The following is a 14,463-nucleotide window of genomic DNA, read 5'->3' as shown; positions in this document are numbered from 1 at the left end:
TTTCCACCGATTATCCAAGCCCAACAGGACAATACTACAGCAATTTCACTGCATCTTCTCTAGTACCACAAGAGCACTTGAGGATAGTTTTGAGGGGCTGTGAAGCTGTTACTGACCTGAATTTCAAAAACTATATTAGTGAGAATACTAATAGAGGGGAAAGTCACAGAATTATCAGCTAAAATCTAGGAATAAATTTCAAAGCTACTTGAATTTGCTTTTCTTATGCTATAATGTCACCCCACTCCAGTACTCTTGCCTGGAAAATTCCATGGACGGAGGAGCTTGGTAGGCTACAGTCCATGGGGTCGCAAAGAGTTGGACACGACTGAGCGACTTCACTATCACTGTGCTATAATGAATCACAAACTAGTACTTTAAATCACTTAAGATAAAAAAACACTGAGTGCTTTTACGTTTTAAATTAGTGAGCAAAACCATGATTAACTACATTGTAGTTGCTTTACTGTTATAGAGTAGTTATAAAAGAATGAAACCTTACCCGCCGAGAACATATCAGGGAAGCCATAACACACATGTGAGGTGTCAAAAAGAGTTTCAGCCTCATAATTAAAATGGCAAGGGAAGTAAATGCAAGCAACTGCAATGTGTGAAAAATTATCTATAAAAACACAAAACAAAATTAATTTTCACTTTATATTTTAAAATTAGTATATGTACAATAAAGTATATTAAAACTATTGTTATTCATTAGGACAAGGATCTTTTACCTCAGTAATATATCTATTAATATTCATTCATTCATTCAACAAAGATTTATCAAATGCCTGCTATATGCCAGGTACTGTTCTGAGTGCTTTGGATACAGTAGGGTGCTAAAACAACACTGAGCAATTCCTGTCCTCATGAGACTCACATTTTAGTACATTTAGTAAGGAGAGAAAGAAAATTGAATAGACGTATCAAATAACAAAACCTATTAAACAGTCTTTCAGAAAGTGGTAAGTATAATGGAAAAGGAAGTAGAGCTGAAAAGGAGACTGAAGTGCAGGGTGTGGTGTGAGGTCACAGGCATAAGTTGCAAGTGTACTTAGGATCATCAGAGTGGAACTCCTCAAAAAGGTGGTATTTGAGCAAGGACCTATACCAGGTGAGAAAGGGAGTCACAGAGACTTAAAAATATGGGAAGCTTCACAAATTTGTGATATTCAGTCAGCAACAAAAATCATAACACAATTTAGATTCTTTTAGAAGTAGTGGAATTGTATAAATATTTGTACTAATCAGAGGACACCCCATTTTGATTAAGATGGAGTTTCACTGAGCTAAGTTTTCAAACAAAACTTTTCTAATAGACATATTCATAAAATATCAACAAACTCCTCAGTACATAAATGGACAAAGAATTAATACAAGTAAAAGTAACTAAATATTCATATTCTAAACCACTAATATTAAAACAAGGTAAATAGTAAAAAATAATGTTTTCATCTATAAAATTGATAAATATTAAATTGAGTATTAGAGAGTATGCCATGAAACCACACACTGTAATAATCAGTATATTTCTGTAATTTAGTAATACTTATCAAGATCCTAGAAAAGAGCCAAACTTGGATAGGGTCTAGCCATGATCCTAGAACCAAACCAACCTAAACCTTGGTTCTAGGTATTTAAGGGAATAATCAAAACATAAAAATACTTCTACAAAGATGGTAACTGAAGTGAATTTTTCACACCCGAAATAGAAACAAACTAAATGAGCAATGTAGAAGACTAAGTGAATTACAGCATTTTCACATGTGAAAAGTAAAGTGTTACTTCCTCAGCTGTGTCTGACTCTTTGCGACCCCATGTACTATAGCCCCCCAGGCTCCTCTGTCCATGCAAGAAAACTGCAGTGGGTTTCCATTCTCTTCTCCAGGGGATCTTCCCAATGCAGTAATCAAAGCCAGGTCCCCTGCATTTCCTGCATTGTAGGCAGATTCTTTATCATCTGAGCTACCAGAGAAGATCCATTATCACATGTATATAGACATTAATATATTGGAAGACTATTTAATGGCGTGGAACAGTTTTCAAAAACAAAGATCATGTCATTGGTCCCATTACTTCATAGCAAATATATGGGGAAAAAATGGAAACAGTGACAGACTTTATTTTGGGGGGCTCCAAAATCACTGCAGATGGTGATTGCAGCCATGAAATTAAAAGACGCTTGCTCCTTGCAAAAAAAGTCATGGCAAACCTAGACTGCATATTCAAAAGCATTGCCATCACTTTGCCAACAAAGGTCTATATAGTTAAAGCTATGGTTTTTCCAGTAGTCATGTACAGATGTGACAGCTGGACCATAAAGAAGGTCAAATGCTGAAGAATTGATGTTTTTCAACTGTGGTGCTGAAGAAGATGCTTGAGGTCCCTTGGACAGCAAGGAGATCAAACCAGTCAATCCTAAAGGAAATCAATCCTGAATACTCATTGGAAGGACTGATGTTGAAGCTTCAGTGACCACCTGACACGAAGAGCCAACTCACTGGAAAAGACACCGATACTAGAAAAGATTGAAGGCAGGAGGACAAGAGGATAACAAGAGTATGAGATGGTTGGATGGCATCACCAACATGATGGACATGAGTTGAGCAAACTCTGGAAGATGGTGAAGGATAGGGAAGTCTGGCATACTGCAGTCCACGGGATTGCAGAGTCTGACACGATTTAGCAACTGAACCAAAGTTTTCAGAATATAAAATGCTATATTTACAAAATAATATTCTGTGAAAACCATTTATGTGTATATATAATATATATGCACAGAAGGAAAGGCTATAAGAGAGTATACCTAAAAAGTTTACAGACATTATTTTTGAATGGTAATTTTTCTGATTTTTCAAATTTTAAAAACGTGCTATTCTTATCATCAGAAACATATAATTGATATTTCAAACAGAATGGCATAAGACCCAGCAATCCCACTGCTGGGCATACACAGAAATGAAAGAGACACAGGTACCTCAACATTCATCGCAGCCTGTTTACAATAGCCAGGACATGGAAGCAACCTCGATGTCCATGGATGGAGGTTCGTGACATTGTACAGGAGACAGCAATCAAGACCATCCCCAGAAAAAGAAATGCAAAAACGTAAAACAGCTGTCTGAGGAGGCCTTACAAATAGTTGTGAAACGAAGAGAAGCGAAAAGCAAAGGAGAAAAGGAAAGATATTCCCATTTGAACGTAGAGTTCAAGAGAATAGCAATGAGAGATGAGAAAGCCTTCCTTAACGATCAGTGCAAAGAAATAAAGGAAAACAATAGAATGGGAAAGACTGGAGATCTCTTCGAGAAAATTGGAGATACCAAGGGAACATTTCATGCAAAGATGGGCTCAATAAAGGACAGAAATGGTATGGACCTAACAGAAGCTATTAAGAAGAGGTGGCAAGAATACACAGAAGAACTATACCAAAAAAATCTCCACGATCCAGATAATCATGATGGTGTGATCACTCACACTCACCCAGAGCCAGACATCCTGGAATGTGAAGTCAAGTGGGCCTTAGGAAGCATCACTACGAACAAAGCTAGTGGAGGTGGTGGAATTCTAGTTGAGCTATTTCAAATCCTAAAAGAAAACGCTGCACTCAATATGTCAGCAAATTTGGAAAACTCAGCAGTGGCCACAGGACTGGAAAAGGTCAGTTTTCATTCCAATCCCAAAGAGAGGCAATGCCAAAGAATGCTCAAAGTACCGCACAATTGCCCTCATCTCACACCCTAGTAAAGTAATGCTCAAAATTCTCCAAGCCAGGCTTCAGCAATACGTGAAGCGTTAACTTCCATGTTCAAGCTGGTTTTGGAAAAGGCAGAGGAACCAGAGATCAAATTGCCAACATCCGCTGGATCATTGAAAAAGCTCGAGAGTTTCAGAAAAACATTTATTTCTGCTTTATTGACTACGCCAAAGCCTTTGACTGTGTGGATCACAATAAACTGTGGACAATTCTGAAGGAGATGGGAACACCAGAACACCTGACCTGCCTCTTGAGAAATCTATATGCAGGTCAGGAAGCAACAGTTTGAACTGGACATGGAAAAACAGACTGGTTCCAAACAGGAAAAGGAGTACTTCAAGGCTGTATGTTGTCATCCTGCTTATTTAACTTATATGAAGAGTACATCATGAGAAATGCTGGGCTGGAGGAAGCACAAGCTGGAATCAAGATTGCCAGGAGAAATATCAATAACCTCAGATATGCAGATGACACCACCCTTATGGCAGAAAGTGAAGAAGAACTAAAGAGCCTCTTGATGAAACTGGAAGAGGAGAGTGAAAAAGCTGGCTAAAAACTCAACATTCAGAAAACAAAGATCATGGCATCTCGTCCCATCACTTCATGGCAAATAGATGGGGAAACAGTGGAAACAGTGGCTGACTATTTTTCTGGGCTCCAAAATCACTGCAGATGGTGATTGCAGCCATGAAATTAAGACGCTTACTCCTTGGAAGGAAAGTTATGACCAACTTAGATAGCATACTAAAAAGCAGAGACGTTACTTTGTCCACAAAGGTCCATCTGGTCAAGGCTATGGTTTTTCCAGTAGTCATGCATGGATGTGAGAGTTGGACTATAAAGAAAGCTGAGCACCAAAGAATTGATGCTTTTGAACTATGGTGTTGCAGAAGACTCTTGAGAGTCCCTTGGACTGCAAGGAGATCCAACAAGTCCATCCTAAAGCAGATCAGTCCTGGGTGTTCATTGGAAGGACTGATGTTGAAGCTGAAACTCCAACACTCTGGCCACCTCATGGGAAGAGTTGACTCATTGGAAAAGACCCTGATGCTGGGCAAGATTGAGGGCAGGAGGAGAAGGGGACAACAGAGGATGAGATGGTTGAATGGCATTACTGACTCAATGGACATGGGTTTGGGTAGACTCTGGCAGTTGGTGATGGACAGGGAGGCCTGCCATGCTGCGGTTCATGGGGTCAAAAAGAGTCGGACACGACTGAGTGGCTGAACTGAACTGAGATGTCCATCAGCAGATAAGAAAACCGTGGTATATATAACAATGGAATATTACTCAGCTATTAAAAAGAATGCATTTGAATCAGTTCTAATGAGGTGGATGAAACTGGAGCCTATTATACAGAGCGAAGTAAGGCAGAAAGAAAAACACCAATACAGTATATTAATGCATATATATGGAATTTAGAAAGATGGTAATGATGACCCTATATGCAAGACAGCAAAAGAGACACAGGTGTAAAGAACAGACTGTTGGACCCTGTGGGAGAAAGCAAGGGTGGTACGATTTGAGAGAATAGCATTGAAACATGTCATATGTGAAACAGATCTCTAGTCCAGGTTCGATGCATGAGGCAGGGTGCTCAAGGTTGGTGCACTGGGACAACCATGAGGGATGGGCTGGGGAGGGAGGTGGGAAGGAGGTTCAGGATGGGGAACACATGTGCACCCATGGCTGATTCATGTGGTGGCAAAACCACCACAATGTTGTAAAGTAATTAGCCTCCAACTGAAATAAAAATAAACAGGATCACAAAAATTGTACCTAAAGCTATTTTTTTTTTTCATGTTTAAAATGCAATCTTTAATTTTTAAAAATAATTCTTGAACCCAAGTTTGGAATATGGAACATTTATTTCAAAATCAACCCTTCATTTTCCTTTAGTCAGACTCACCCTTGGACAAAATCTGAATCATGTTTTGGAGAAAGAAAAGAAACCCACACATTTCACACCCAAATAGGTCCTTTTTTGGAGGGCCACTAAATCACAGATTGGTAGATTATGTGAGCCATCTACTTTAATCAACTACCCAAAACAGGGATCACTTCTATAAATCTATGAACAGAATATTCACCATTTCCGGAATAGGAATATGCCATAGGAGTACCTATTACAAAGAAAGATGCTGTATATATGTGAGAAAATCTTTTCTAAAACTGAACTAATGTTTTCCTGTAACTTCCACACCTATTGGTGCAACTCAGTTCTCGATTATCTAAAAACTGTAATTATGATTTTGCATTATTAACTTATACTTTCTCTCCAAACTATTTAACAATATAGTTCTAATAATCTGTGAATACAGAAGTGTACAGATTCCCAAAATATATTACTCAATACCAGTTTCTCAAAAGAAGTAATTCCTCCCCCAAATTCTGTATTACTTCACTTTTTCAACTAAATAGCGCCAAATAAGTTGTATGTTATGACATATGCCTTCGGCTGTATGTCATATAAAGCCCTTTGGTTATGACAGAAAAACTTTGTTTATAATATAAAACACAAAATAAAATGGACTTAAATATGAAGGATCTAATATAAAGTAATCACATAATATAATAAACTAGGGACTAGACAAAAATAAAGGCTGATGCAATACTGACTATCATGCTCAAAATGAGGTATGAGTAGGTCAAAAGAATATTCAGGAGTTAATTCTAAATGTTATCTCTCCCTAGCCTATCTTTTCACAAGTTCTTCACAGTATTATGATATTCTGGAACCAAATAGTTTCTAAATCTCTTTTTCTTTCCTGTGAATTACTATGTATTCCTTCACTAATTTCTAAGCTTATAACATAGAAAAGTTGGCTAAAAGAAACTAATTTGATGGAATAAATAAAACACAAGTACATTAAATTATTAGTAAAAAAAATCACAATAGACTCCACTAATCTGACAAACTTTAATAATATCACGACAGTAGGGAGGTAACCCAGGGGTTCATTTAGTGAGTTGAGATTTGCAGACTGTCCCTGTTTCAGAGGGTTGGCACAAAGCAAGGAACTTAGAACTTACTCCCTGGTGAAAAAATTATCCTAAGGAAGTCTCACCTAATTTTGAAACAAGCTGGAATGTACAACCTTTTGTTATCATATCACATTCAGAGTTTGTCAAGGTTTGTGCCTCTCACACCCTGTCATCCCTAAGGTGAAAACAGTTCCATCCCAAACCAAAGAGACTTATCAAGTGTGGATTACAAGTGGAAGTAGGATTAGGTGCCAGGAAGACACAAGACTTCACATTGGTACTGCCCAGAAAGCTATCATCTCCTTCTATGGGATCTACTATTTTTAGAAATTTACATCTCTAATCTGCTTATGTATCAGGAGTTTAACATACCCACTTCGGTTTAAAAAAATTAGAGATTTTCTATCACTGTCCTCTTTTTGGTCAACTTGATTTCTAATTGCCTTTCAAAAAAAAAAAAAAATATATATATATATATATATATCTTCTTTACTGCCAACAGACTAAAGTATTTAAAACTCAGAACTGACCATACCATCTCCAACTTAACAACAAGGTCCTAATAAAGTCCAGCTTCTTTGCATACAAAGCTCCCACAGTCTAATGCTGCTTATGTTTCCCACCTTCTTGTCTTTTTATCCATCAGCAACACTGGTTTGCCTTATATCTATGGGTAAATTTGGAAAACTCAACAGTAGCCACAGGATTGGAAAAGGTCAGTTTTCATTCCAGTCCCAGAGAAAGGCAATGCCAACAAATGTTCAAACTACTGCACAATTGCATTCATCTCACACACTAGCAAAGTAACACTCAAAATTCTACAAGCTAGGCCTCAACAGTATGTGAATGAGAACTTCCAGATGTTCAAGCTGGATTTACCAAAGGCAGAGGAACAAGAGATCAAATTGCCAATATCTGTTGGATCACTGAAAAAACATAAGTCCAGAAAAACATCTATTTCTACTTTATTGACTATGCCGAAGCCTTTGACTGTGTGGATCACAATAAACTGCGGAAAATTCTGAGAGATGGGAATACCAGACCACCTAACCTGCCTCCTGAGAAACCTACGTGCAAGTCAAGAAGCAACAGTTAGAATAGGACACGGAACAACAGACTGGTTCCAAATTGGGAAAAGAGTATATCAAAGCTGTACATTGTCACTCTGTTTATTTAACTTATATGCAGAGTACATCATGCAAAATGCCATGCTGGATGAAGCACAAACTGGAATCAAGACTGCAGAGAGAAATATCAATAACTTCAGATATGCAGATGACACCACCCTTATAGCAGAAAACAAAGAAGAACTAAAGAGCCTCTTGATGAAAGTGAAAGAGGAGAGTGAAAAAGCTGGTTTAAAACTCAACATTCAGAAAACTAAGATCAGGGCATGCAGTCCCATCACTTCATGGCAACTAGATGAGGGAAAAATGGAAACAATGAGAGACTTTATTTTCTTGGGCTCTAAAATGACTGCAGATGGTGACTGCAGCCATGAAATTAAAGGACATTTGGTCCTTGGAAGAAAAGCTATGACAAACATAGACAGCATATTAAAAAGTGGAGACATTACTTTGCAGACAAAGGTCTGTCTAGTCAAAGCTATGGTTTTTCCAGTAGTCATATATGGATGTGAGAGCTGGACCATAATGAAAGCTGAGTGCCAAAGAACTGATACTTTTAAACTGTGATGTTGGAGAAGACTCTTGAGAGTTGGCCAGGAGATCAAACCAGACAATCCTGAAGGAAATCAATCCTGAATATACATTGGAAGGACTGATGCTGAAGCTGAAGCGTCAATACTTTTGCCACCTGATGCAAAGAATTGACTCATTGGAAAAGGCCCTGATGCTGGGAAAGATTGAAGGCAGGAGAAGGGAACAACAGAGGATGGGATGGTTGGATGACATCACTGACTCAATGGACATGAGTTTGAGCAAGCTCTGGGAGTTGGTGATGGACAGGGAAGGCTGGCCTGCTGCAGTCCATGGAGTCACAGAGTCAGACACAACTGAGTGACTGAACTGAGCTAAACCAGATAAATGTATTACCTTCTTTCTTGCACACGTACATCCTTTGTCTTCAGCTAGCTGTTCCTCTATATACATTTTAAAAACCTTTCTCCAACTACCACATCCCCTCCACACAGATTTAATCACTTCTTCTGTACTACTTTTATATCTCCCTTTGTCATTGCACATATACTTATATGTTCTCATTTTTTCCTTCTACCATATACCTTCATTCCCATAGAAATAGAAACCTGGTGTATAGTAGGGACATAATAAAGATTGAATGGATAAATATGCAGAATTAACACAAAAGAGAAAAGTGGGCAAAATAAGAATAAATGGAGAAATGAAAGACAATGAGAAGGTAGGAAACTAACATGAAAAAGGGAGGCAGACACTTAAGGAATACTGTATGGAATCAGGTGGCTGCAGAGTGAAGGACAAACAGCATAGATTTTTGTTGCTACACTGCCTGGATTCATAGTACTTGGCTCTACAAAGCTCAGGTCACTCTAACTTTCTGACTTTAGTCAAGTTACTGACCATCTCTTTGCCACATTTATTTTAACCTGTGAAATAAAAAGTAATAGTATTTACATCAGTGGGTTGTTGTGAGAATGAAAGTATTAAAGTATGTAATTAACTACTCCCCCCCCAACCAAAATACCTGGCACGCAGGAAGCAGTAAAGTGCTGACTACTCCTCTGAGAGCACTGGAAATGGACTGGTAGTGGATAAACTCAAGATTTACTGACAATTCGCTGTGAGACCTTAGGTCTCCAGTTCTTAGCAGAGACTCTTTGCTCTTATTCCTAGAAACACAGCAAGATTCCACTTCCCAGCCTCACTGGCAGTCAGGTGTGGCCACATGTCTGAGTTCTGGCTATGAGCAGGAAGTGATATTTATCTATCTTTTCCAGGGCTAGCTCTTACAAAGCCTCCAGTGTGCAGTGTTCTTTTTTCTTTGCTGTCTTGTACAAATCAAGCCTGAAAACCACATGTTAAAGATGGCAGAACCATAGAGAGAAGGAATCTGGGTTCCTGAAACACTGCTTGTTGGAGAACCACCTGCTAATCCGAAACTCTGGTTTCAACTTTATGTGAGCAAAGAATTAAACTTCCACTGAGTTAAAGTCATTTTGATGTTATCATTTATCTTTAAAAGCTAATATCATATAATTAACATAATTTTCTTATTCTCAAAGTAGGAATAGTATTATGAGACTCAAACAGCACAGTGCATGGCACATAGTAACTATTCAAAACATATTGTTTATCATCATAAGTTATTCCTATTAAGTTCACAATCATTTGTCCTTTCATGTAAATTTGACCCATCCGTTAAGACTCAAAGTTTTATTACTCAGGAAATCATATTTCTAGCCCATGTTGATCTTTCTCTTATCACAAAACAATTTGGCACCATAAAAAAAGACTATTCTGTTTTGTTCTCCATTGAAAAATTAGATGTATCTGAGAGCAGAAACACTGCTATACCATCTGTTGTATCCTATAACACTGCTAAGATTATAACTGACTGACCATCAAGTCTGTATGTGGCAAAGTCACCAGTCACAGTACCTACCCTGATAGTCCATAGCTGATTGGCTTAGCAGGCTAGAAATTAATGCCGATTATTGTTTGAATGAATGAATGAATGAAAGCAATTTAATCATACTCGGTGGTCATAAATCAACTTTCTGGTTGTCAAGTCCTTACCACTCTTCAAAATTGAGAGCAGCTTAAGAAGTGGGAAGGACCATCAGAAATTTACTACCAGTACTGAACCATTTTAGCACGGCTGATGGTGTGCCTGCAACAAGGTCATACCTTTGTGAATAGCCTTGAACTTAAATATAGTACACAAAACTAGCAGAGACTAAAATGAAAGCTTTACCTCACCATGTTCAAGGAGCTGTTTTCTGGAATAAAACAAAAACATTCTCTATTAACTGACTGTTCATTATACTATGATTATATCAGAATGAACCTCCACTTATTTGTTCTTATATTTTAAATAAATTAATATATAAATAAAGCTGTTAGATAAAAATTACTAAGTTCTACCAAAAAATTACTAAATTAGATAAAAATTACTAAAAATGATGGAAATTTAAAAGGTATGATTTATAGCCATTCTATTTAAAGTATATCAAAATGCTTTTCTTTGGTTAAGATAAAATGGGTTTTACTGATTGCTTAAATATGACCTCTGGAGAAATAAAGAATAAAAAGAATATTTATTAAATATTCAATCACAAACATATATTATGCTTTAGATAAGCATGACTGTAACTTTTGAGTTATTTTTATTTTTCACAATTATAAATAACATGAACATCCTTGTACTTAAAACTCTAAGTATTTCTGAGTAGTTCCTTAGGATAAATTTCTAGAATAAAAGTTTTTGGGTAAAGCATATAAATATTTTTAGTTCCACAAAAGTTGTTTTACAAATTTTCTAAATATTTATGCCTAAAAATTTACTAAACTTTTATGGCACACCTACTGTGTTCCAGACACTGTGCAGTGAACACAGTGTGAACAGAATAGATAGATCCTGTTCTTATTCTCCACAGTTTATGTTAGATTGGCAAGAGGTACAAGACTGCTTATTTTATTGCCCATTGTAAAGACAATATTTCACTTTTTAACAAAGCTTTGTAGTATAAAAGGCCTTCTCATATGGATTTTGGGTTTGGCAAGAGAAGTAAGACAGTATAAATATGAAAGTATGAAGTATAAGGAAGTTCAGGGGCACACACAGATCCAGAAATTAAAAAAAAAAAAAAAAAAGAGTAGTGAGGGGAAGGCCTCTTAGAAGAGTAGTGAAATCACTAAATTATTTTTCCACCACTGCAGCTCCTTCCTGACTTCCACAGTCAAGGGTGGAAGTGGGGGTGTATGGAAATTGCATGTAAGGGAGAGGCCTGGTAGGTAAGTGATTATAATACTTATAATCACCAAAGATCCCAACAATAACTACGGATACAAATAAATCTAGTAACTAACTTAGAATGTCAGTATACAACCAAATCATGAGAAACAAATAGGATGAAAGAAGAACATCAAGATAAATGAGCAAATGAACTGAACTCTCAAGAAAGTGTTAATATAAGTAATAAGAATATTAAATGAAAGTTCCAATTATCTTCACAGATGCTTAAGAGAACACTGCATCCATACAAATAAAACAATCTGTAATAAAATAGAGCTTTCAGAGATAACAAAAAAAATGTATTTGCCAAATTTAGAACCTCAAAAGTTTATTATATCTAGTGAATTTGCAGTGTGTGTGTGGAGTCAAATAGCAGTGTACACAACTGAAAGTTGTGTTGAAGATGCATTCATGAAATTCTGAGAACAGAAAAAAGAAATTAAAAATATGATAAATGTAATAATAGATGTTCAAAAAAGAGAGGCTAAAGCAAAAGAGAGAGGGACAGAGAATATCCCTTGAGCTAAAGAAAAATCTGAGTGTTCAGATTAAAAGTTCCATGAATAATTATATAAATAGGGCAGAAATTTTATTTAAGAAATAACAGCTGAAAACCTGCAAACTCTGGAGTGAGATATGGACATTCAAGTACATGAAGCTCATAGGTAACTCCACACACACACTGCAAATTCACTAGATATAATAAATCTGTCAAAGGCAAAAAATGAACTTTGAAAACAAAAAATCATCTCATATAAGGGAACCCCTTTAAGGATATCAGCAGATTTCTCAACAGAAACCTTGCAAGCCAGGAGAGACTGGGATACTTAAAAGTGCTCAAATAAATGAATCTGCCATCTAAGAATACTTTACTTAGCAAAGCTGTCTTTCAGATGAAGGTGAGAAAGACTTTCCCAGACAAATAGAATTGAGGGAGTCATCATCACTAGACCTGCCTTAAAAGAAATGGTAAAAGGAGTCCTTCAAGCTGAAATGAAAGCATGCTAATTAGTAACATAAACATACATGAAAGTATAAAATTTGCTAGTAAAAGTAACTATATGGTCAACCTCAGAATACTGTAATACTGTAATAGTGGTGTGTAAATCACTTAACTCTAGTATAAAAAGACCAAAGCATTAAAAAATAAATATATAAAAAATAAATAAATAAATAAATATAGCTACAATGATTTGCTAACGGACACACAATATAAGAAGATACAGATTGTGACATCAAAAGCATAAAATAGGGACGAGGGAAGTAAAAAAGCAGAATTTTTATATATAAATGAAGTTAAGCTGTTATCAGCTTAAAATAGACTCATAACTATAAGATGTATTATGATAACCACACAGCAAAAACGTACAACAAAAACATACAACAGATATACAAAAGATAAAGGAATCAAAGTATACCACTATGAAAATCATCACATGATGAAGAAAGATAGCATGAAAGGAAGACAGACACTACAAAACAGAAACAAGATGGCAAAAATAAGCCATCCCAATCTACCAATAATTACTTTAAGTATAAACTGATTAAATTCTCTAAAGATAGTAGCTAAATGGATAAAAAACAAGACCCAATCATGCTGCCTATGAGAGTCTCATTTTAGTTTTAAGGATACACATGAAGTAAAAGTGAACGGATGGCAAAAAGTATTCCACTAAAATGGAAATGAAAAGAAAGCAAGGGTGTGTGTATATATATATATTATATATAAAATCAGGAGAAACAGCCTAAGTTGAAAAGTTTAACAAGAGACACAGGATATCCCAGGATATCCAGATCAGGCCTGTTGGAAATTTATCATCAAATCTTTGAGGATGACATACCACTTTGGATGATCACAAAGATCTAGGATCTTGATAACATATAAACTTTAGATTAAAAGTCCCTGAGAGGTGTCCTTCCCCTCTCTCTGTTACTTGCATGTGTCCTCAATAGGTTTCTAATCAGTATACTTATCCTCTGCAGACACTACACCCAGGAAAAGTCCTTCCTAGCATTAAGGGACAGAAAGCTACTGAAACTGGAAAACCTGACTCTCGATCAATGCTGCTTTCAGAGAAAGGTCTTGATCAAAAGAGAGAAAGAAGAAAAAAACAGAAATCTCAATTAAATAGGAGTCGGGAGACAAGCAGGGGAACTTTCATGCCCTGAAACATCAGCAGAGTCCAACAAGAAGCATAAGGATTCCTCTCCTTTCCTGGCAAGTATTCAGCCAATGAAAAGCCATGACTTTTTTGTTTACTATAGCTCTCACAACTTTGTTTTCCCTTCCATAGGAGTGCTCTCTTCTCCTTGCTGTGCAGGGACTTGCATGCGGCTGACCACGGTGGTAAACCTCAAAGGGCAATCCTCTGCTGATCCCCAATAAACCCAACTTTGCTGAAGAAATTATCCGGCAGCCCAATTGTTTTAGGTCAACAATGAATAAAGGAAATGTGGTATGTGTGTATACTCTAAAACAATACTCTAAAATACAATAGAGTATTATTCCACCATAAAAAAAAAAAAAAAAAAACAAGGAAATCCTGTCATTCGCAACTACGTGGATAAACCTGGAAGGCATTATGCTATGTGAAATAGGGGAGACAGGGAAAGACAAATATTTTATGGTATCACTCGTATGTGGAATCTAAAAATGACTGCCCAAAACACAAAACTCAGAAACAGCAGAATGGTAGTTGCCAGGGACTGGGGACTGGGCATAATGACATGATGTTCCTTAAAGGGTACAAACATTTAGTTATAAGATGAAG

At 36.7% G+C, this 14,463-nt stretch overlaps 1 protein-coding gene across 1 annotated transcript in view; it reads right to left on the bottom strand.

Annotated features, from left to right (window-relative positions):
- DPY19L2 (dpy-19 like 2) overlaps positions 1-14,463 on the bottom strand; it is an 83,640-nt gene that overhangs the window by 11,421 nt on the left and 57,756 nt on the right. Inside the window, exons 17-18 of the mRNA XM_065938478.1 lie at positions 10,652-10,676; positions 503-622 (exon numbers count right to left, since the gene is read on the bottom strand). Of these exons, the coding sequence (XP_065794550.1) occupies positions 503-622; positions 10,652-10,676 (145 nt within the window). The remainder of the gene's footprint in view (positions 1-502; positions 623-10,651; positions 10,677-14,463) is intronic.

This window comes from Muntiacus reevesi, chromosome 6 (genome assembly GCF_963930625.1).
Source record: "Muntiacus reevesi chromosome 6, mMunRee1.1, whole genome shotgun sequence".
Classification (NCBI taxonomy): domain Eukaryota; kingdom Metazoa; phylum Chordata; class Mammalia; order Artiodactyla; family Cervidae; genus Muntiacus; species Muntiacus reevesi.
The sequence above is the reverse complement of the archived record's forward strand: the minus strand, read 5'-3'. Positions and strand labels throughout refer to the sequence as shown.